Here is a 25,485-nt window from a genome sequence, read left to right as displayed (position 1 = left end):
GCATTGGGAACTCATGAAAATAAGAATAAGAGGAGGAAGCCTTTGAAGATTTTGATGGAGGCCGGAGAACGCGCCAGAGAGCGCACCGATTCTGTGCAAAAGACCCCGCAGTGGCGGGCCGCTCGAGTGCAACACATGTGTGGTGCGGTACAAGTTCGGCCTATTGCTGCCGAAATACCACTCGGTAGGGAGCAATTTTTAAATTTTTTTTTTAACTTTAGCGACGGATATTATCCATTGCGACGGATATTATCCATTGCTAATTTAAAAAAGTGACAGACTCACAACAGATCATATCCGTCGCTAATCCATCACAAATTTGCGATGAAAGTAGCGACAGATAAGTTATGTCGCTACTTAGCGACAAAAATTTTGTGATGAAAGCTATTTGTCGCTAATCCGACAGTAATCCATCGCTAAACTGTTTAGCGACGAATTAGCGTTGGATTACTAATGGATTTAGGTCATTGCTAATCCACAGGTTTCTTGTAGTGGCCTACACATGACCCACCTACACCAGCTATTCATACACATTATGAGACAACGCCAGATGCAGGGTCTTCTCAGTGTGACACACGATGATTCATTTAAATAGTGTATATCGATAGTCGATTGTAAGTATTTCATTATCACTTGTCCAATATTTATCTTATAAATAGTGTATATCGACAGTCCATTGTTAATGTGTATCAATTCATGTGCAATGCGAGGTTCGAGCAACAAGAAGTAATACGAGAAATTAGAAAGTCACTACTGCAGTATCTTCTAGGACCGGTCCCGCAATGGAAAGAGTACCCGACGGAGGTGTTGGACAGATTAATGTCCTCATTCATGGTATGCAATTGTTTATCATAACTAATGTGTTTCATATTTAATTTTTTGTTATACTCATGTGTACTAACTTTATGAAAGTATTTGTAGGCTTCTCATCGCTTTGCGACTGCGAACAAGGAGAAAGACACAAGAGTAGTATGGCAGAAGGTAGTTGCCAATCGATTTGCCGATATGTTGCACAATATGAAGACTGCAGCAAAAAAAACAACTGGTGAGATAGATGATCCACTGCAGTGGAAGGTCCATAGGCCTTCTACTATCAGAAGAGATTATTGGGAGGGCATGTGCGACAAGTGGATAAGCAATGAATTTCAAAACTGCTCAACAAAGGCTGCACAAAACCGAGCGAAGATGCCCAATGCCCATTTACACACAGGTGAATCTAGGACTTTTGGAAGCCACCAGAAAAAAATGGTAACTCATCAATATATACATATATTATCAAATTTATAAGTATTTCTGCATACTTATTAATTGATTTTTTTATCATTTAACATTACAGGAAGCAACAAAAGGAGACACTGTGTCTTACAAGGATGTGTTTGTTGAAACACATCAACATAAAAGTATGAGAGATTTTGTATCAGAGAAGGCGAGGGTGACATCGGTATGTATTTATTGTATTAATAAACATTATAATATACAAGTTACTATGAATTACGTTATCATAAATATTATAATTCTTAATTCTTAATTCATATTCTAATCATTACTTTGTAGGAGTCATACGAGCAACAAATGATAGAGCGATATGATGATGACTCTACTCAGCATCCGTCTTTTGATCCTACAGCATGGGTGACTGCAACCGGTGAACCTAAAAAGGGTTGTGTGTTCGGGTTTGGGAGTAACATGAACACCACAACAGTCATTGCCTCCTGCAGCTTTGGCTCTCAGAGTTCTCCCTCCAGCATCAACTCCCAATGTCTGATTGACCCTGTTATGTCTTGGGATAGTGTCTGTCAGCGTCTTATGTTCAAAATGCAGTACTTTTTAAATGAAGTCATTCTCAACATTGTCCATAATGAGTTGTGCAACTTTTTTTGGTATAGGAAAACTTCGTCTACATTCAACATGAGCTTCGGTGCTCATCAGGTATAAAGATTCATGCCATTTGTTTCATGTCGTTAGATTTCAAGCTAGTATATGCATGATTGCCTCACTATGATTTTTTTTTACACCTTTAGAACACATATATGCATGATTGATTCACTATACAATTTTTATGACACTCTTATAACACGTATATGCATCATTGAATCACTATGAAAGTTTTTTTACAACCTTACAACACATATATGCATGATTTTATCACTATAAAATTTTCTAAGTGTCTTATAACACATATATGCATGATTGAATCACTATGAAAGTTTTTTGACAACCTTAGAATACATACAAACATGCTTTCATCACTATGACAACTTTAGAACACATATGAGCATGATATTAACATATATGAAAGTTTTTAATGCCTTATAACACATATATGCATGATTGAATCACTATAAATTTTTTTTACTGCCTTAGAACATGATACACATGATTGAATCACATATAAAGTTTTTTTACTGCCTTAGAACACATATGAGCATAATTGAATCACTATGAAAGTTTTTTGACAGCCTTATAACACATATGAGCATGATATTAGCATATATCAAAGTTTTTTTACTGCTTTATAACACATATACGCACAATTGAATCAATATAAAAGTTTTTTGACAACCTTAGAACACATATATGCATGATTGAATCAATATAAAAGTTTTTTGACAACCTTAGAACATATATATGCATGATTGAATCACTATGAAAGTTTTTTGACAACCTTAGAAGACATATAAGTATGCGTGAATCACTGTGACATTTTTTTTTTCAGTCTTAGAACACATATCTGAATTCTGTTAATGTCCTTCAGTTTATTGCTAGTCTATGTGTCATTCAACCATTTACTTTGTTGCATTAGATTAGGTGCATTGCATATAATTTGTTTCATTATATTTTGTTTATAAATACTAACATTTTGGTTCTTTTATAGGATGTTGGAGATGATCAGCGTAGAGGAGCTGATGGAGGCATGGAGGGAGAGGCAGATCAAGAAAATGAAGAGGATGATGCCTAGAATCTTGTCAAGGATTAGATTCATGTATTTAATTTGTTTGACGTACTTGTAACTAATTATAACTTGGCAAGGATTGTATTTGGTTGTTAAAGTTGTTTAACTTAGAACTTGTGTTAAATTTGTTTCACCTGTATATGTATTTTTTATGTGTACTTTGTTTTTTATAAGGAGGTTATATGAATTGTATAACGAGAAATTTTCTTAAGTTTCAGAATATTTCAAAAAAAATTTATTTTTTTTTTAAAATTAACAGTGGATTAGTGACGGATATTATCCGTCGCCAATTTAAATCAGTCATTGGTTTACAATGGAATTTAAGTTGTCGCTAATGTCCGTCGTTAAATTGGCGATGAACGTTAGCGACAGATACATATCCCTCGTTACAAAGTAGCAACAAATTAAATTCTGTTGTATAACCAAATCAGTCTCTATTTAACGACGGATTCGTGACAGACATGATTCACTGCTAATTCGTCGCTAAGTAGCGATGAATTGGCGACAGATAAATTCTGCCGCAATTTAGCGACTAATGTTATGCGACAGACGCTATCTATCGCTAAACCATCGCTAATCCGTCGCTAAACACATTAACGATGGATTTTATGACAAATTAGCGACATATAGCATCCGTCGCTAATACACATTTTTCTTGTAGTGTAAAGGCCCATCACACTTTTGAAGTGTCAATTTTTTTCAACAAACTTCTCTTGCTAAGAATCACATAAGAGGCAATGGAGGAGAAAGTTCACAAATGTATGAGGTAATTCGGGTGCAAAGGTCAAGACATTCGCAAATGTGGAAGCATACAAGATGACATTATCAAATGTGTGGGAGAAAATTCATATATACAAGAGGAAATTCTCATATTTGGATACTTGAGAAGGAAGTTCGCATATAAGAGGAAACTCACATATGCTAAGGGTGAAAAGGTCCTTTTACAGTAAAAAAAATAGCGGTTTTGGACATGGACGGATTTTCAAAAATTATAGGTTTTTTTAGAAAACACATCATTTTTTCCATACAATATGATCATTTTTTATTTTCTTATATGAATAAATACCAATACATTTATATTTATATTTATTAAACTTATCAGATTATTATTTTTAACAATACATAAAATACTATATTAATATTCATTGTTAGTCTTCACATTTATCTTTAGATTATCTTTTTCAAAATTTTATTTTCTCAAAAAGTTGTCTTATTAAAGCACTTGATATGTCCTCCTCTTAAAAGGATGGCCTCATTACTTTTCCTATGGCGGTAAAAAAAATTGTAAGGGTGGTGATAAGAATGAGTATGATGATTACATAGCATGCATTACTTGCTAATAAAGTTAGGTTTGGGAGTCAGGTTTTGAGATGGAAACACCATTTTTATGTGTTGCCAAAATTTGGTTTTGCCAAAACACGGTATCGAGGATGGAGTTGCAAAACGTCTTTCATTGAATGGCGTTAAGAGGCAAATTGGTTCCACTCATTCCCTATGTTGCCCTTATATTCATACCCTTGTTGGGATTTTAATCAAATTGGACTCCATTGATGTGATCTACGTCATTCAAGTAGTGAATATTAAGTTGTCACTTAAATTGCTGTCTTGTGCAACATTTTTTGGTGATTCAAAAATCAATGGTTGACAAAACACAAAATCTAGTGATTAAAAAAAAAACCATATGTTTTTGTCAAAAAAAAATACAATCCAAGGGCCGATTCTTATTAATTAAATCGACTATGCTGAATCCATGTCTGAGGTCTGACTTGATCAAAACAACTTGCATCATAAAATTTAAGAGGGTACGATAGGGGATGAGTGGAACCAGACTCTTAAAAGGGAGAGTGGATCCTGTAAAATGCTGGGTGAGATTGCAGCGTTTACAACCACAAAACCCACCCCACTGTAATTGTTTCTCACCCCACTGTAATTGCTAATCTCATCCAGTGTTTTACAGGATCCACTCTCCTTAAAAGGTGGTGTTAGCTAGGGTCGTCATCCCAACTCAGTATTTTGGAAACACCACTGCTCTCAAACAGCAGAGAGCTTGGGAGCACTAAGGAAAACAGCAAAGCACCTTTCATTTAAGGCTCCTAAAGCGGGTAATATATTTGTATGTGCAATCAATTTAGGTTTTTTTTTCTCACATCTAACACCAAAAATGTGATCTACATGTTTTATTTAGTGGGAACTGACTTTTGGGTCATCAGATTCAGAATCTGATGTGTATACAAGTTTTTCTCACAATCCAAAAATCAATGGTTATAAAGGTATCGTTTTTTCCCGGATCATAAAAACATATTTTTGGGTAGAAAAAACACTACCCAAGATTTGATTCCTAATAAATCGAGCATACTAAACACATCTATGAGTTTAAATTTAGTCAAAAACAACTCGCATGATGATATTCCAACTCGATTGCATGTACAATCGTTTGTAGCAAATATAAATCCCCTAAAGAGAGCCTAAATGGTTGTCTTTTTTTTTTTTCATTCTGAAATGCTAATGTTGCTATCTCATAGATGGAAATGGTTGGTGATGATCATGATCGCAGCAGCGTATTGTGAGGTATGGTGTAAAAAGGGAAGTAAACAAAGCTGTCATGAGGCTGTCAAAAGGTTGTGTTTCCCATGGACCAGTGTTTACGCAAACCCGTCCAAATAAAAACCAACTGGGTTTGGGTACTCGACCCTAATCATATTTGTTCAAGAAAATGAATATGAAATCCAACCTGTATAATTTAAAGGTATTTAAAAGGCATGTTTCACTATAAAATACATGTAAAATAGGAGAGCAGATCAGGTGATCTGCCAAATCACTTTAAGGAAAGTGATTTTGCATCCTCACCCTCCACAAATTGCACAAAGACCGTGGATACTGGTGCGATGAGCAATGTACGGTGAAGATGTCAAAATCACTTTCTTAAATCTCTCGTAAAATTGGGCCAGCCAGATTGGGTCGAGTATCTGGAAAAAAATTTGTCTAAAACCCGACCTGCACGTTAATGGGGTCGGGTTCGGGTTGACCCAAATAAATTTTCTGGCAAAAAGCTTTCATGCCCAAACCCGAGTATTCGGGTCGGGTTGAATATATGCACAAAGCGACCCGTTGACAGTTTGACCTCTGCCGACACAAAGTTGTTCTTGATCAGATTGACTCATTCAACTTGAATATAGCATTAGTGACACAACGCCTATCTCTTCTAAATTTATTCTCTCTGTCCTGTGCTTGTGGTCCTACAAGTTGTTATTAAGAGAGAGAGAGAGTAGTTGGACTTGTGAATTTCCCATGCAAAAGTAACTCCTTTTTAGAATCTTATTTCACTTTATCGTTAAACATACATCACATCTAAACGAGTAAAAGTTGGCCAGGGTAACAATTATGGGTGAAAACGGGTCGGATCTTTCTAGATCGGAATTCGAATATGAAATAAAAACAACAGATTGAAACTCGAATCTGGATCTGAATCAGATCCGATGAGTTAAGGGTGAACCTGAATCCCAAATACAAGTGATAATACTGGACCCAGAAGAAATACAAGAGAAAAAAGGTTATTTGCATGTAAAAAAAGGCAAAATAGATCAGATTTTGATTTGGATCAATTTCAGATCCGAAATAAAATATCAACTCGAATCTGAAAGCAATCCTATTGAACAGATTTGAATCTGACCCGAACGCACATTAGGATTTTACTTAAAAAGGATCCAAATCTGAAAATAGTAATATGGACAGCTCGGACAAGATATTTAACCATGTCTGATCCATATGCAGCCCTAGTAACAATATGATTTGAGACGTTGAAGTTACAAAGCCCCTCTTGCTCGTGATTAATGCATGAATACTGAAAATGCTCCAACTGTTTTTAAGGGGGGACAGGGGTGAGTATTGAATGCCCTTTTCAAGTTGCACTCACTAGATCAAAAAATGGCTTATAAAAGGGACACTTCCCTAGCATATAAAACTGGAGCTTCAATTCTTTCTTGGTAATTAGCTTAGTCCTGCTCTTCCAGCACCTAAAGAAACTATGCCTCCACCGGACTGTCTTGTGCTGGTGCTGGTCGTTCTGTCCCTTGTTCATGTTGGTGCAAGGACTATCCCCGATGGTGGGAGCATTGTAGACAGTGTTCAGAAAGATGCATTCGGCCAAGAGCTCCACCAGCGACCTCGTCATGGACATTGGCCGTATGGCCCTCCTGACTACGGATACAACCCGAGGCCTTGCCGGTTTGGTGGATGGGGGCGGCATTGCGATAAATATGGTCGCGGCAGATACGGTGGTTATGGAGGTGGTCCCGGTGGTGGATACGGTGGTTATGGAGGTGGTCCCGGTGGTGAATACGGCCAGGGTGGTGGAGGTGCCGGCAGTGGTGGAAGTTTTGGAGGAGGCAATGGAGGTGGTTTTGGTGCAGGAGGTGGTGCTGGGGGTGGCATTGGTGGCGGTGGTGGGTTTGGAGGCGGAGGTGGTGGTGGTACTGGAAGTGGCATTGGTGGTGGTGTTGGTGCTGGTGGTTCTGGTGTAGGTGGTGGAGGATTTGGAGGTGGAGGTGGTGGAGGATCCGGACAAGGAGGGGGATTTGGTGCTGGTGGTGGCGTAGGTGGTGGAGCCGGTGGTGGAGCAGGTGGAGGATTTGGTGTTGGTAGTGGAGGAGGGTTTAGTGGTGGAGGTGGCTTGGGTGGTGGTGCAGGTATTGGTGGGGGATTTGGCATTGGTGTAGGAGTGAATGTTGGATTTGGTGGCGGAGTTGGTGGAGGAGCCGGAGATGGTGCTGGAGCTGGAGTTGGTGGAGGAGCCGGAGGTGGAGTTGGTGGTGGTGGACGATAAATGAAGGAGATAGTTCAAGCATTGTCTCAACAACAACATTATGGCTTGTAGTAAGGATGTGAGAGTGAAAAACAATGTTGTGATTCTATGTAGGTTTGTGTCTACCATGCCGCAAAGTCTTGTTTGGAGATTTATGTTGAGAACTGCATAAAATAAGCAACTTTTTCTGTTTGTTTTTTTTACTCAGATAAACCGCTCCAGGCGCAGAGACCTAGCGGCCCTGGCTCAACCTGTTTTACTTGTGATATCTGTCCATGTCAGATTAAAACTCCGAGGGCTAACAACTCGACCCCAATGAGTCGCCAAGCTTCTATTAAGCACAGACTAAGCCCATTTTTAGCTTAGAGTTAGCCCTAGGGTTGTCTGGGTAAGGTTTGACTCAGATCCCACCCATACCATATGGTTAGCGTTTGGCCACAAAGAAGATGGTTTGATTAAAATTTAGGACGGATCCTAAGGGCCCAATTATTATATAGATCCAGGTATGGTTTGTAAAATTTCATACAAGACTCGGATCTGGTTCAAGTTCCAACTAAGATCAATGATTTTTTTTAATATAAAAAAGAAAAAAATTATTTTACCATGCATGGACCGGGTCTTCTTCATGTAATTCTTATAGGACTCAGGTGTGGTTTTCTTATGGTGGATCCAATCGAAGACAGGTTCAGCCCTGGTTTCAGTACCACAAAGTCAAATCCGGGTTTAAACCCATCTGGGATCGACCCATTGAGTATTATTGTTGTTGTTTTGTGAATCAAGCTCCATAAATATGATCTATATCATTTAAAACATGTTTTAGAACATCTTAACATAAGCATATATATTAAAGGTTTCAAAATTCAATGTCCAATATGTAAAAAAATTCACAATGAGGAAATCGTGTTTTGACCTCAAACTACTCTACAAAAAGTGCATTCTCTAGCAAATGCAAATGGACTATGTTGAGCACATTGATTCTTTATTAAAAGCCTACTTTTCGAAGATCTCTCCCCTCTCTTCGGAATCTAACATCAATTGCAATGATTTGATAGGTGATTCCTTGGGATAAATGGATGGGCTCTCCCTGGAAACGTATAAGAAGTTTTCTCTTCGTACGGCTCGAGAAAGAATGATTCAATCTTATGAATATAAATCGATAATCCATGAAATCATGAATCTATGAGGTCAGCTTGATAAAATAAAACTCAAACATATGAATTTCACCAAAAGAGTAGGTACTCTAAGAGTGTAGTAGATATTTTTCCTTATTTAAGTATCATAATTACTCTGCTTCTTCGCCTCTACCTCTTAATCAACCTATCCATGCCCACATAAACATGCATATTTAGATCATGAAGGTCGCAACCTTTTTTCAGGCAGGCTAGCTCATAGTTGTCTGAGAAGGGTACGATAAATGGTACTAGTACTGGTACTGGTATGGGTACGTGAAGCTCTCAAAAGTTTGGGGTACGTTTTGATTGAAACTAACTAAAAAAATGTTGGTACGAGTTTCTAATAAGCTTTGATACAAGGTTCTGGTAAGTGGTTTTCTTGAAAATTATATATCAGCATTTATGTTATAAGAATAATTATATATTATATTATGACAAAAGAAATGCATGCTAAGAAAAACAAAAGAACTAAAAATCAAAATATCACCTAGTTTCAAAATAACTATAGCAATGAGCCAATGTAGCAAAAATACTAAAAGTAATATGTTTTAAGACAATAACTAAAATAAAGAAAAACAGGGAATAATTTCAAGCTAATGATATAAGGGTTGTCATTTAAACCTGCATCACACAATTGTTTAACTGGCTTATGCATCTTTGAGTATGGTTCACTTGTATAAGAAACTAGTTTCCTACATTCTTAGGGACGAGTTTCATATGCATTTAAAAACGAGTTTTTTGGTGTTTCTGAAACTGGTTTCAATATTTTTAAAACCAGTTTAGTATCAATACCATGTAATAGTACACCTCAGGGCCACAGAATGCATAAACACCCATCCCAGCGCCCAGATTCCAAACAGGCCCTAAACATTCTTAATCAACCTCTCAAAGTTCGTTAGATATTAATAGAATTGGGAGTTGGCGCATATTTATAAGCAACATGCAGTAGCTTTTAGAGGTGAGCCACGAAAGGTAGGTTGGTCGTGGGGCCCTACTTAGGGTTTTCTTGATTGGGTAAGGGTTTATCGTCATAAAAAAATATAAAAAAAAACACAGGGACAACACATGAATTCTTTTGTGGGAGTTATTTTTGCAAATATGGTGTAGACGTGTTCAACGGGGTTGATTTGCTAAATACTCAGATCAGTATGCAATTGTTTTGCAAACTTGATCGTCAAGATGTATTCAACATGGTCAATTTACTAAATACTGTCATTTTAGGTTATTTTTCTTTGATAAAAAATGGACACTCGCACGTATAATCATTAATTTTATATTAATCAATAATAAAATTGTATTTAAAATTTTAAGAAATAACAAAAATATACCTTTTTTTTTAGAGAAAACAAAAATATACTCTTTAAAAAGTAAGAAAAGCTCGTCCTCAATGTCTTATTTTGCAAAAAACCTTCAGAACACCCGTGTCAAATTATCGTCACGAGTCGGGTCGCACCCGTATCTCTGTGAATAGCCCAGTGAGCTCTCAAAACAAAGCCTCCAAAACCCTACCCCTACCCCCTCTTTCTCTCTCTCTTCTGCTTCGAAGGCCAGTTTCTCTCTCTCTCTCTCTCTGTCTCTCCTGGTTCCAAGGCTAGCTTTAGAAAATGGGGGACGTCGTTCAGTACAAACTAGAGCGGATGGTTGATGAGCTCGAAGACTTGGAGAGGAGGGGCCTCTTCACCAAGCAGGAGATCAAGCACATCGTCAAGAAGCGGAGGGACTTCGAGTACCGTCTGAAGCGGCCCTCCCCTCTGAAGCACGACTTCATCGCCTACATCGACTACGAGATGCAGCTCGAGACCCTCAGGAAGCTCAGGAAGAGGTCCATCATTCGCGCCTCCAAGGACACCAAGAAGAGGTGGAAGAAATCCGTCTCCGACGTCGCCAGCGTCCTCCGAATCCTCGAGATTTACCGGAAGGCGGTCACCCGCTACAAGGGAGACCTCAACCTCTGGTTCCGGTACCTGGAGTACTGCAGAGAACAACGCCATGGCCGTATGAAACGGGTAATTGCTCGATTCATGCCCCAAGAAACGTTATGCAACTTTTTTCGCTATTTTGGGACATCCAGAAAGATTGAATTTCGAGTGCCCACCATGGGTTTTTTTGTACAGGATGAGGAATTTGATGGTTTTGCCGTCGTTGAAACGGAGTTATGAATCATGATTTTCGTTTTGTCTATTTGATCTGTTGAAATTTGATTTATGGAGACAGATTGGATTGGAAAGAATCATCATTGGGGACTTCGGGGGATGTAAGATTACGATTTTCTATAGTTGCAGGTTGGAGAGAAGGAATATTGAATCCCAAATTATCTTTTGCTTTCTAGTTTTTTTGTCTGATATGGTTCACTTAGAGCACATTGACGATACAACTACAATTGATTGGTACATTTCGACTTAATGTTGCACCATTTTGGTTAAGCTTGCTTTTTGATCCGCTTTCTTGATTATATCAGTCTTCTCCTTTAGATTCTTTTGTTGCATTTTTATATTGAATGTGATAGCGGGATCGGTAGGGTCGCATGGTTTTGTCCGACGGGTATTGAGTTTGAACCACACTAACCACCCTGCGCTTGCCTACGGAAAGGAGAAAGAAAAGTTCCTGTTTTGAATTTAATTTTTCTTACCCACTTTTCCTTTAAAAATCTCGATAGAGGCAAAATTCTTGGTTTGAAGTTGCCGTAGATATTGTGTACTTGCCAGTTAAAATAGTATCTGGACCAGTAGAGTTTTGCTATCTTAACTGATTGGTTTCAGGTTCAAATTCAAATTCAAATGCCTGCTGTGCATACTCTTGCGCTGCCTAGCACGCCTGGACATGCACACCCCTACACATATGCATACACACACGCACATAAGCGCAGACACTCACATGCTTGTGCACGGACACACATTCAAAGTCCGTTTGCTACATTTGATGTATGTGATTTGAATAATAGATTAGAAATGTTATCTGATTGAATCCTTTTGAAACCCATCATCTGTTTTCAGCATAATCAGTTTCTAGGTTATTTATCTGGTATTGGATGGATATGGTTGGACTTCATATTTGTTTCTATTTTCTATATCCAGCTTATGTAAGTTGAAAGGGTGCCAGCGGTTGAACTTCCATGTCCAGATCTATTTTCCTAGATTTGTGGCATATATGCATGTGTACTTGCAGACAAGCGTGTATTTTCACTTGTGATTGGTTGAAGTCTTGTCTTGTCACATCTGTATGTAGTATTTGCTTATGAGTTTTTTTCCCCCCTAAAATTATGCAGGCCCTTGCTGAAGCACTTCGCTTTCATCCAAAAGTTCCTGGTCTTTGGATTTATGCTGCAGCTTGGGAATTTGACCACAACTTAAATGTGGCTGCTGCTCGTGCTTTAATGCAAAGCGGATTGCGAGCTTGCCCAAAATCAGAAGATCTATGGGTTGAATATCTGCGAATGGAGCTTACTTATCTACATAAGCTAAAGGCTAGGAAAATTGCTCTTGGTAAAGGTCAGGGTGTTACAGGAAAAGTTGGTGGAAATGATGAAAAAAAATGGAAAGATGAAAATGGAGATTTATTTATGTCACTCAATGATGAAAGATTGGCTTCTAATGAGACAGATGACCAGGAACTCGATTCAGAGAACGAACTAAATGTACTTAGAAAGAATGGATCTGACATGTTCCGAACAATTTATAATGAAGCTGTTGAGGCTATTCCATCTAGCATGAGTTTGCATCAGCGAATTTTGGAGATTCTCGATACTGCTGATGTGTCTCTGCGAGATGAAATAAGAGAAGAGATTATGGGAAAGATGCGTGAGATTTTTTTGGGAGATGAGAGCTACTGGGATTGGCTTGCTAGGATGCAAGTCTCTAAAGAGAAAAGAATGGACATTTCAACAGATGTTTCTCAACTGAGGAAAGCTTCTCAGGTAATTCATACACTGATATCACGAGTATCTTATCTTTCTAACAAGCAAAGTATTTGTTTTACTTGTTAGTGTTTAGGTTGGAGATTTTATTAAAATGGATGATAGCTGATGATTTCTCTGTACTATTACTTTACACTGTTATGCACTGTGGTTGATTGGAAATATTGATTTGGTTTCTTGGGCTATATTGGGTAAAGATATTAGATGTGTGCCATTTTCATTTTTACTTTTGGCTCTATCTGATAATGTTGTTAAACTGAAACAAAGTGAAGTTTGCAACATGTGTGCCTTGCTTGTTGATAGAGCATGTAGCAGTTGTATATGGTGGCCATTTGATAGATGTAAAAAATCTCTCATTTATTTGACAAGGATTGTGAAATATGTTGTTCAATGTTTTTGTATAAGTTGACATCTATTGGTTCATTCTTTTGGAATTAGAATTTGTCAAGCTTGTTTACAAAGTTCATGCAAAAGTATAGCAAACAACACTAATATGAAAATTGCTTGAAGTGATTTTGACTATCACATAAACTTTATAGCATATATTAGCCTAACTATCACAAAAAGTTCTGAACATTTGTAGATTTGAGTACCATGGATTGAATAGAGGAGGGTTAGGAAGTAAATTATGAGTCAAAATTTATACCTGTTTATTCTTGGCTGTTGTTTTTCACAATATATTTTTTCTCCAGATCTGCAGTTGAACATAATGTTTTTTAAAATTTGTGCTCATGTTTGGATGCGAATTTGATTTTATTTAATATTTTTTAGAAAAATTTTGATAAGAAAAAAGACTTTAATATCTAGTTTAGGAAACTTCACCTGTATTTCTTTTTCCCTTTTTGCAGATTTGTTTATTTTGGCCTATGTAATACTTTTTCGTTTGACTTTTGACTTCTTTAAAAGGCGGTCCAATGATGTTGTCAAACTAAGAGGACCAGTCTTCCTTTTATGTATAAATATCATGTTCTTAGATTCTCATGATTAAAGATTATGGTATGACATTACATGTGTGTTTTTCTTTTTGGCATGCTTCATATTTAATCGCACATGATTAAGAAAAAGCTTCTATATCTTTGGTTTAAAAAGGAAAAATATGACACCAGGATGATTTAATTGTGTGGTGATGAAGTGGTCCTGGGTACATATCTCAAAATCTTTTCATCGAGAAAAATAAACTTCATGAGTATCAGTTACAGAAAAGGAAAATCAATTGCAATAAAATCATGGAAAGTAAGTTAAAGGAGTGAATTTGCTCTCCTGCATATTTAAATAATATTTTTAGCCTTTCTTTAAGCAAAATTAATTACTATCAATAATATTCTGAACAAGATTTGGTTTTCAGTAAACAACCAACAATCATGAATATAATATGAAAATGAACAAGTCACAGCTAGCAAACTTGACTTCTAGTTAAGATTTTTTTCGTTGAAAAGGTTAAATTTTTTAAGAAGTTTTGTCTCTAGATGCTTCTATGTTATATCTACATGAAAATGAATTGAGGAAAAATTGGGAAAATGGTGGCAGATTTTGGTCAAACTATCTCCTTGTCTCTGCTTGGGAGTGGTTGAAGAGTGATTTGGTAAGCTGGGAAGGCTTTGGCCTTATGTTTGTTTTTAAAAAGGAAAATCCATAGGTCTCTTCTAGAGGACATCTTTATGGATGCTTCCTAAGCGAATATATTTATGACCCCTTTTAGAGTATGTTGAAAGCATTTTATTAATTACAACAATGGAGCTCTCTTCCATAATTATGTTCTCATTATAAAATTGCAAAATCATAAAAAAAAAGAACATAAAGGATGTTACTAGTCTCAGCACCATGGTTGTGTGGACTATGTCAAATGTTTGTAGCATGGGAATAATTTGAAATATAGTGGTTTTAAAAGGAGAAAACCTAAATCATCTATGCCACTCCGCTTGCACTGGATTACTCATCTAAATGGACAAGGCTTGCATTCTTATATGACCTTTTGAACATTGACACTCATAAGCATATAGATGCAATATTATTCCAATTGAACTTGCTTAAATACCATCATAAATTAATGATCACATTGATGTTACAATTTTTTTTGGGTGAAGACAAAGACATTGATTGACTACATCAAAGTTATCGGAGCCTATATAGAGAAGAAACTCATGACAAATAAAGCAAATTTTGTTTGTATGAGATTGTTTTGCGAGTTTGGTATACTTGTGGCAACTCATGTCATGGGGAAACCAGAGTTACCGGAAGCGCCTAGGCAAAAGGGGAAGCGCGAAACGTCGCGCTTCCGAAGCATGAGGGGAAGCGTCCCCCTTTTTTGGGAAGCGCGCTTCCTTTTTATGGGAAGCGCTTCCCCCTCGCTTCCCCATTTTTTTCATTTTTTCGCTTCCCCTCGCTTCCGGTTCGCTTCCTAGGTCGCTTCCGGTTCGCTTCCTAGGTCGTTTCCGAGACGGTTCGGAATTTTCTTCTAAGTGGTCCCACGCTTCCCCGCTTCCTAAATTTTTGAAAGTGCCTCGCTTCCCGCTTCCCGTATCGCTTCCCGCTCCCGCTTCCTCGACTGGTAACTCTGGGGGAAACACCATTTTGGCAGCATGTCCCTGGTGACATGACTGGACATACTATGATACACTATGACATGTATGGACATTATTTTATTATTTTCTGATAAAATTCTGGTTGATTTTTAGTACTTTTTTGAGAGAAGGTTGATTTTTAATACTATTCCATTAAAAAATGCATTTTATATGTTAAACTCTCTAAGAATATCTTTTATTTATTAAAAATTTAAAAATAATGTGTCCTCATATCCTATTTTTAAAATTTTTTACAAACTTGTGTCACATGTCAGGCCATACATGTATCTTTGTGACTTAGGTAACGTTCCATGGACATATTGCTTGAGAGCCTAGTAAATTATTGACATTGTCTTTTATATTTTTTCTATATTTCATTGATTAGCGAAAAGATTTCATTGTTGCCATAAATATATGTCCATACTTATTTAATGAAATCATAGGTGCATGTGGATAATGTTTAAGAAAATATGCTCTAGAAGTATGATTTTTTTATTTATCGAGGAACTTTTAATCCAACAAACTTACTGAGTTTATTGATTGTAAAAGAACTTATGTCACAGGGACTCGACATACAGGCCGCCGCACCCGTGTCGATGTGATGCGACGCGGGCACCGGTGCAGGTGAGGGTGCCATACCCGGTGCGGTCAATGTGACCTTGGGTGTGGTCAACCCGCACCCAGGGTTATTTTTGTCCAAAATAGTTACACAAAAATAAATAAATTATTTAAAGTTTTGTCTCATATACAAAGCTTTGAAAGTTTGAAAAGTTGTGCATTAAATGTTTTGAGCCCCATACATTCTTTTACGGTTTTTAAAAAGTTTTGTCATAAAAAGTTGAGCCATTACATTCTTTTAGACTTTTTATAGAGCTTTGTAATAATTGCATTAATAGAAAAAGTGAAAACTGCATTGGAATGAATTTCTATATTCAATGGGGAGAATCGAGTAGGTTGGATTCTGTATTAAATGTACTTTACTTTTGTATTAAATGGGAAGAATTGAGTAGGTCATACTTTTGTATTAAATGCATTAATAAAAAAAGTAAAAAATGCATTGGAATGGACTTTTGTATTAAATGTATATAAATCCAAATCTGATTAAGCAATACCCGATTAAAAATTTGATTAAGCAATACTTCTAATTTTTTTATTCTTTCTGGTGAAAAACAGATTTTTTTATTATTAAGTTATATATATATATATATATGTATGTATATATACCCTCCCGCACCCCCGCACCCAAGTTTTTTTAAAGTGCCGCATCGCCACACCCGCACCCGCACCTATGTGACAGAGAAAAAAACCTAGTGCACTTTTTAAAAAAACGATGCTGGCCAGGAGAACTACAAGGTAGCAGTCGATGATGCTATAGTTTCAATCTGTATGTTCTCATTTGAATTTTCATCCTTGTTTTTTATTGCTTGCTCATATATTTGAGTGCCTAAAATTTTGTCGTATTCTATAGCTTTCTGCTTATCAAATCTCCTGTCATTAGGTGTACGAGCAAGCCTTAACTGTTGTTCCTTCCACCAAGATGTTTTCACTCTATGCGAGGTTTTGGTCCAATATTATTGATCCTGAAGAAGCAGAATCAGAAGACTTGTGTTTTAACAGCATCTCTTTTGATATTATGGAGTTTATCCCAAATTTATTTAGAGTTTATGAAAGAGCTTGTTCCTCTAGCTGTATAACCGAAGATCTTGCTAAGCATTATGTCTCATTGTACCTCAAACTGGGAAGACTAGAGGAAGCCAGAAAACTTATTGCAAAGCTTTGTGTAGAACTACCTAGTGCAACTTCATTGTCTATCATGAGGATTACAATGGAAATGAAGTATGCCATGGCTAAATCTGCTTCTGTTGGTAAGGAGGAGCTACAGTATATGTATGAACTCTTTAGTGGCATTTTGACAAAAAGAACAATTTCAGAGCATGAAAGCTTATGGTTGATGGTACAGATTTCTACCACTTTCTTACTCATGCCTTTGTTCTGTTTACTAGGATATTCTTTTATTTGACAAGGAACTGTGTCCTCTAGTGTATGTAATCTTTATATGTGGTGTTTAGTTTTCATGATGGTAGTAATAGGAACCGTGTCCTCTAGTGTATGTAATCTTATCGTGGTGTTTAGTTTTGAAGATGGTAGTAATATTTTTATTTTGAACTAATCTTCTCATTCCCATCATAAGGTTATTGCTGCTTGAAGCTTGAAGACATTCATAACATTTTTGAAATGTACTTTGGTACATATTTTTTTAGATAAAGCCCTATTCTTGATACTAGCAGGATATTTTGGTTAATGGACACTTGAGTTTCTTCTACATTGATTTATTTCTGTTGGAGCATAGAGTATCTGATATCTTTTATACAAATGTGTGCTTATCTGTTTTCGTATCCTATCCAATGCTTGTGAGAGGTAGTCAGTCAGTATTCAAACATGAGTCATGTACATGGTTAGGTACTATTTTCTTCTGCTATTTTTTCATTTCACAATCTTCAAATGATGCTCTCAATACTTAATTAATCCTGTAGTTGCAATTAATGTATGGACCATATATTAAACCAATAGTATTTCAAAATTTATAAAGGGCACCTAATGAATTTGTTAAACAGTAGTGTCTCCAATGTTTATGCCAGTGTTGTGACAATGTTAACATGGAACACACTTTAACTGAAGTATCCTTTCGACATGGCTAGCAGAGTGCACTCACACACACACACAATAAGTTGGTGAACACTTCAATGTATTTGGTAGTTATGCATTATTAGTTGCCCAATAAAGCTGGAAACAAGTGTAGCTGAACGTACTCCAGCAAGGGGCCTCTCCTTCCACTACTACTGGCTTTTGCTATAGCCAAATACCCTCTTTGAATGGGTGCATGGAACATTTGTTAGGGGTTGGGGAAATTTTCTGTCTTGACAACCCAATATCATCGCCCCTCTGGCTATTACCTTTTTGAAACAAGCTGATGGTTTATCTTCATCAAGGCTGTAAAGTACGTGACTCATTAGTTCAGTACTAAAATCAGTGTCAGGTGTCACTGAAACAAGTGTGTCAAGACGACTTGCACACACAGGCTGTGTCTCGTTGTGGTATTAATTGCACTAGCAAAAGGCTAAAAGAATTCTGTAGCAATATCATATTATTTGGTGCCATAGTAATTGGATCAATCTTAGTGGAGCCCTACATGCTTATGTAATCTTGACGCATTCAAATGGTTAAGGAAACTATTTAACTTCTCATCTCTCCTGTCTCATGTCAAAATGGATTTAGAAGAATGCCGTATGCGACATAGGTTGAATATTTGGTACAATATGATGTTCTTAGATGCTTGTGTTATCAAGTTTGGACAAGTTGTAGCCGGCTACTTTAAATGTTCTTGTTTGTCATTTACTTGTTGAATTATGTTTGTTATTTTCTGCTGCAGGGTTTTAAATGTTTCTCAAACCAGAAAGATTACTTTGACAAGCTGGTCCAGTTATTTTTGTCATTACTGGCTGGTGGCAGTGGAATGGACAATGCGGGTGTGATTTCTTGTACCATGCTTGTTTCAGTTCTTCAAACAAGTGGAGTTCATCATGTTAGAGAGATCTACAAGAGGTATTTTACAAATGTTTACATGAGAACAACTTGTATTTCTGATTCCATCAATTGGCCATGTTCAGTGGCAAAAATGATAGCCAACCTCCACAAAAACAATCAAAGTTCCTCTCTCTCTCTCTCTCCATATATATATATATATATATATATATATATATATATATATATATATATATATATATATATATATATATATATTTCACCACCAAACGAGTTTGAAAATGCTATATGGCATTTCCTAAATTACCCTTCAAATACTTGAAAGTCTACTAAAAATGGCCTAGGATTTTAAGGTTGCACGATAATGCCAGCCAAAGAGGTGGACTTATGATTGAGAAATCAATTAAATTCATGGACTTTAGAAATCCAATGTTGCTTTAGTGTTCTGGAAGCAAAAGGGCTCTTAGAATTTTTAGCTGGCAATGTTTCTTTATATTATCTTTGCAGGAACTGCAGTGCTTTCATTGATTTTTGAGATAATTCCTCACTTCCCAAAACATGTTGATTAATTCATCTTCTTCAGATAAGGTATGAAAGCATCATGAGTGCTACACTAATGGCTGGCCTTCATAAGGCCCACTAAGTGTTACCTTACTTGGCACAAGTCACCATTTCTTAACCAAACTGGTGGGCTATCGCCAAGAGTTTAAGCTAGTATTTGCATCTAATGCCTTAGGTGTCTATATGTGTCTATTGAGTAGATTCTGCTTCAGTGAATGAGCTTAGTGAAATAACTGATTGGATGAGAATGGTTTTTTCTGCACTCCTAGTTGGAGGTTTCCATGTTTCTAATTGTTTCAAAATTTGGGGATATGTGTGCTTATGTACTTGTTGCGTATGAATATGTGACCTGCATCTCCACTTATTAAAATCTAGAGGAATTCCATATGGTAACTTCATGTAACTGTGCTTGTGCCATTCTACAAATCCTTTTTGTAAATTTGAAATTTGCTTTAAACTTGGCAAATTTGCATTTAGCGGCACTCTTTGGACGGCACTATGTTTGCTTAATTTGTTTAGGTAAAACTGAAAAGATTTCCTTTGAGCTGTGCTGAAACACATGCAACAATTTAGTCCATCATGGTAAATGAACTCACTTGATGAAACTTCCTACTGCAGAATTTTGGCTTTACCTCATCCAAGCCTTGCAATTTATAAGCACTGCATCGAGATAGAGTCAAACCTTGCACTTGTGGGTGATGATGAAGCTTTATCTAATGCACGCAAGTTGTATGAATCTGCACTTAGTTTCTACGGTGAAAATATCGAACTGTGGCGGAACTACTATTCTTTGGAGCTAAAGGTCTTTGCCTTGAGACTTGAAGTCACTTTTGTTGAATACTATTCTTACAATTTTTTTAAGAATTGTGGCTTCTTACCGATGATGGAACTTTACAGGTTGGAACATCTAGCAAAGCTAGTGCAATCTTTTGGCGTGCAAGGAAGGTTCTTCAAGATGAAGCAGATCTATTGGTTTTAAACAGATCTTGATTTTTTTCCTTGGTTGCGAATCTGTATCCTTTTTTGTCATCTTGTTATTCTTGTCATTTTTAACTATATTTATAGAAAAGTATGAGTAGAAAAAAACCCATTGAGGTTTTCTGGCGTGTATACGTGAAGCTTTATTAAAGTTGTTATTCATAAAATTGGCCCCTCATCCAAAGCCAATCTATTCAAAACTCAGGTGAGGTATTGATGGCCTTCACCTTGGGTTAGACAGCAACACCAATCAAAACTCAGGTCGGATGTGGGCATTACCGAATCTGACAAATTGGACAAGAGATTATTGAAACCGAATCCAAATCCGACCTGAAATCTGCTTAAAGGTGATTTGGATCATATTCCCTATTCGTGCTTATAACATTAGCCGCTAACCACCTAAGCACTTCTGCACTTGTGAGGTTAAGGCTCAAATTTTATAGATGCCCTATTTTTGTTGAAAATATATATGCTGTGATTCACCTGTGAGAATACAATAGGATGTCGGTAAAATACCGATTTGGAGTCCGAATTCAATTGTACAAAACTGAATCTGACCCGATTTCGTAATTGGATTCAGTTTTTTGTACCAAACCTGACTAATCGGGTTTGGGTTGGTTGGATATCCGACCCAAAATTGATCTGTTGACATCCTTAACTACAAGTAGGGATTGTAAATAAGCCGAACAAACTGAACCGGGCAAGTTTGGGCTTGGCTCGTTTACTAGTGGATTGAGCTCGTGGCTCTTTTCGTTTACTAGTGGATTGAGCTTGTGGCTTGACTCGTGTTCGTGTTTAGACGAGCTAAGCTCGAGCTCGGTTTGTCCTTGAATGAGACATGCCGAATACAAGCTGGCTCGTCTAAAAACATTTCATATTATTTATACATAGCATATACATCTTTATATATTATATTTAAATATATATAAATAACTTTTTAAAATTACATTAATAGCCCATATTTTATGTATATATTTCTCGTTCATCCTTCATATATATATATATATATATATATATATATATATATAATACATTATTTTTTATATATTACACAAAATATATATTATCCATAAAATATATATATATATTTTATCTATACGAGCACTCTCGAGCTGAGCTGAGCTGAACACCTTGTGTTTGGGCTCGACTTGACATCTATGCGAGTTCGTGACGAACTGAGTCACGAGCTGCTCGGTTTGTTTACCAGCCCTACCTACAAGGGATTTGCACATTGGGCTAGGTGGGTCAGCTTAAGGTATTCAAGCTGAAGGACGTCACAAGTTCGATACCAGGGCATGCATTCCTTGCCATAAGGCCAAAGTGATGAGGAGACTTTCCTAGTGATTAAGGAGGGGGTGCTCTGCAGATCTTTACTCCATGGCCACCAAAATACAAACATGGTCAATGTGGCACCTCGCATTCCAGGATGTCCTAACCAATGTTGTCAGCATCGTTGCGTATCAGCAGAAAATCGATACGCTTCACCCCTGAATCAGTTATTTTTTAATAAATGTAAAAGCTACTTAAAAATATTTATTAATATTATTTTAATGTTTTTAACATGTGTTACGTTCTGATTGACATGTAATATTTTTTAATTAGTTTTGGCTGATTCAGAAGAACGATTCACTTGAGTATAGATATGGGCCGATTCACCTGAATCCGTCAGCCAAACGATACGAGGCCGATACTGATACCCACAACATTGGTCGATGAAGAGGTAACACCACCACTCCCATCTCCCTTTCATCTCGGGCTATCAAACAGAGCCTAGTTGTAGAAGGTGATGTTAGATAAATAAAAGGTGCAAAACACATATGTTGAATTTTATAAAAACCTATCAAGTTTTCATTAGACAATCAGTGGGAACTCGTAAGGTCTTAGGCTCTATTTTGTAGTTGGTAGTGTGATGAAGCGTATGGATTTGGAAAAGTGGAAGCTATCAATTTTTTAGAATTAGCAACATGAGGTGGTAGATACAAAATCCTGTTTTGAGTGCAAATTCCAAAGGGAGAATGTCTAATCTCCTTTTCGTTTCTATAAGATACCTTCTCAACGTGGTTCTTTTAAATAACGATCACCATCAGTAGTTTGAACAAAATTAAATCCAAATCTTCAACTCCTATCCCAGCTACCATCTCCCAAACAGAGTCTTGCTCTGTTAGAATGAATACCAAAGATAATACAAATTCGACATAAGATTCAAACTTCATCAAAATTATGACTAAATCAGGATCGAGGAACCAATTGGATTCTCATTGGTTATGACCCTTTTAAATCAGCCTGCGTTAGTTCAAACTAAACCCGACCCATTTACATCCCTAACCAGCTAAGCCCAATGTTGCTCCAACTTGGCTTTTTGGCAGCGTGTAAAACTTTTACATTGGATATCAGCTTCCTATATTAACCAGTGACATATCCCCAATATTTTCAACATATCATAAATAAAAAAGAACATGGTATTTTAGGTGAATGTTTTAAATGGCTGACACGTTTTTTTTTAGGCAGAGAGAGTTGGGGTTAGGCAGACCCCCTACCAGTTATACACACCCATACCATTTGTGGTTCGAACTTGCAACGTCCCAACACAAGGTGACGTGCACTAACTGCTCCTGCCAGACAAGCTGATTCCCCGTTGGTAAATGGCTAACACATTATAGTGAAATTCTGTGGAGTCACAACATATATGCAGATGATGCTCTCTTCTTTTATTAAATATGTGGGGAACAATTTGATAAACTTTCACAAGTCCAACGTGCCTCATGGTTGCTTATTACTAAAGAAAAATCTATTCTTATTCCATTTGATTAGCTTCTTAGTTCTTTTTTTTTTTTTAAACATGTTCTTAGATATTACTGTCAAATGAGTACTCTCAGTCTTATCTTGATTCATCCTATCATCTTCTTGCATACAGTGTGAAATGAGCTCATTAAGAGTCAATTTCTCTTTTGCCAGTTATAACTAACCTTAAACCGACTGTATTGTGTAGGAAGAGATATCAAAACAAAGCGCAGAAGTAACTCCTCAGATAACTCTAACCTTAGTGCCTTAAGTTTTGAAGCAAGATGAGACATCTTCATGATGTACTCCTGAATGTTTTCTTTACCCTTATACTTCATTGAAACAAGACTCGAAAGAAGAGTACTTGTCTCAGCCTTTTTGTTTTTCGTAAAACATTTTTTAATTTCTTTAAAAAAACATTTGGCATTTGCTTCTTCGGACATGGTGCTCCTAAAGGATTCAGGAATTGTGTGTTTCATGATCATGAGACTCATCTGATTAGATCGATCCCAAAACAGTTGATCATAATGTTTTAACTTGATGGGGATCGAACCGGGACCAAACCAAGTCAGTCCATAATGCCTAACCCGGCCTGGTCCAGGATGGATTGGCTGGATGGCACCAAAGCAGTTGGTTGAACTGGCCTCAGCTCGATCGGCTTTAGACCAAACCGGCCTAGTCTAAAAGGTTGAATCGGTCCTGCACCGTTGTCGCCGGCCCTGGATGTCGCCGAACCCAGATTGCACGATGATGGTTGTAGCTGGCCCTGGATGCTGCATAACCCGGATTGCACAGTGATGGTCGAAGTCGGCCCTAGATGCTGCAGAACTCGGATCACACGACGATGGCCGTAGCCGGCCCTGGATGTCACCGAACCTGGATCGCTCAGCGATGGCCGTAGCCGGCCCTGAATGCCGTTGAACTCGGATTACACGGTGATGGCCATAACTGGCCCTGGATGTTGCCAAATCCGGATTGCACGATGATGGTTGTAGCCAGCCCTGGATGCCACCGAACCCGAATCGCTCGGCGATGGGCCGGCTAGCAAATCACTGCAATGGCCGGACTTCTTTAAGGTTTCTGATTCTTGATGATCGACAGCCAAACTGAATGTCGTCTGCCATCAACAAAAAACCGAATAAAAAAAAATCACCATCGACCCTGGAAACGACGGGTTTGGATTGGTGACTGCCCTCCCGTCGTCCGGTAATCAGAAGGAGGAGGACCCTCCACCACCCTCCGTCTGGCTATCCGATGGAGGAGGAGGGCCCTCCTAATGTTTGGTAATAGGGGGATAATCGGGCGGGAGGGCCAATCGGCCCTCCCATCCGACTGTCTTAAAGGAAAAATGGTGAACCCATTTTTGTCGGCGATCGGAAGATCTGAACGATGATGACTCACTATCAGACTTTGGGTTTCTGAATAGGCAACTCCGCCCCCTTTTCTGTTGCCGATGAAAGGAACGAAACCCCTTTTGCTCGTTCAACGATAAGGGTAGACAGTCCAACCGAGTGGGAGGGAGACCATACACACACACTGTCTGTCGTCCAGCCAAAACCAAATGAGAGGGTCGATTGGCCCTCCCGTCTGTGCTTGGTGATCCAAAGGGAAAGGGTCGAAGCCATTCGAGTACCACTGAAGCGCATAGATGGACACCAACAATAATAAAAAAATAAAATAAAATCATATTTTCAACAATTCAATAGGAGTGTTTTGATACCAATTGTTGAATTTATAAATTCATCGAAAACCAAAGAAGGATCGAATTCATATTCTTATTAAACCGTCGAAATCAAATCTAAAATAAAACTTAATGCGAAAATGTTACTTGAATCCATAGCGCTTTGGTAGATCGTTGATAGTATAATTTTTCAGAACCTGTATATCTGGTTTTTTTTCTTTCTCTAAACCTAATGAGAGATGAATTTAATTCTCTATCTGACTTATGGGGAATCTGAAGAGTGAGACTTTATATAAGGTTTGGGGCCCATAACATAATGTGTTTAGGAGTCTGTCTTCAATTCAGCTCATTACAAAATTGTAGACAAGGCAAGTATCCACATAATGTTTCATATCATATGAGATACTATAGGGCCCATCCAAATTAGATCACATAAGCTGGGACTGGACCTAAAATAGTTTTAGGTGTGGTTCAATACAATTTTCTAACACACTGGTCTCAGTCAAAATCCAAGTTTCAGTGCATGAAAATGTTAGTTTAT

The 25,485-nt window shown here is 37.4% G+C and overlaps 1 protein-coding gene across 1 annotated transcript; it reads left to right on the top strand.

Annotated features, from left to right (window-relative positions):
- The first annotated feature begins 9,156 nt into the window (after positions 1–9,156).
- LOC149846416 (U3 small nucleolar RNA-associated-like protein) lies at positions 9,157–20,604 on the top strand. Its single transcript, XM_089996346.1, has 6 exons — positions 9,157–10,932; positions 12,192–12,839; positions 16,899–17,354; positions 18,831–19,003; positions 20,123–20,306; positions 20,402–20,604. The coding sequence occupies exons 1-6, from the start codon at positions 10,531–10,533 to the stop codon at positions 20,492–20,494; spliced, it is 1,956 nt and encodes a 651-aa protein (XP_089852472.1). The 5' UTR covers positions 9,157–10,530; the 3' UTR covers positions 20,495–20,604.
- The last annotated feature ends 4,881 nt before the right edge of the window (positions 20,605–25,485 follow it).

This window comes from Nuphar pumila, chromosome 2, assembly GCF_984573655.1.
Source record: "Nuphar pumila chromosome 2, dmNupPumi1.hap1.1, whole genome shotgun sequence".
NCBI classification, from domain to species: domain Eukaryota; kingdom Viridiplantae; phylum Streptophyta; class Magnoliopsida; order Nymphaeales; family Nymphaeaceae; genus Nuphar; species Nuphar pumila.
The sequence above is the reverse complement of the archived record's forward strand: the minus strand, read 5'-3'. Positions and strand labels throughout refer to the sequence as shown.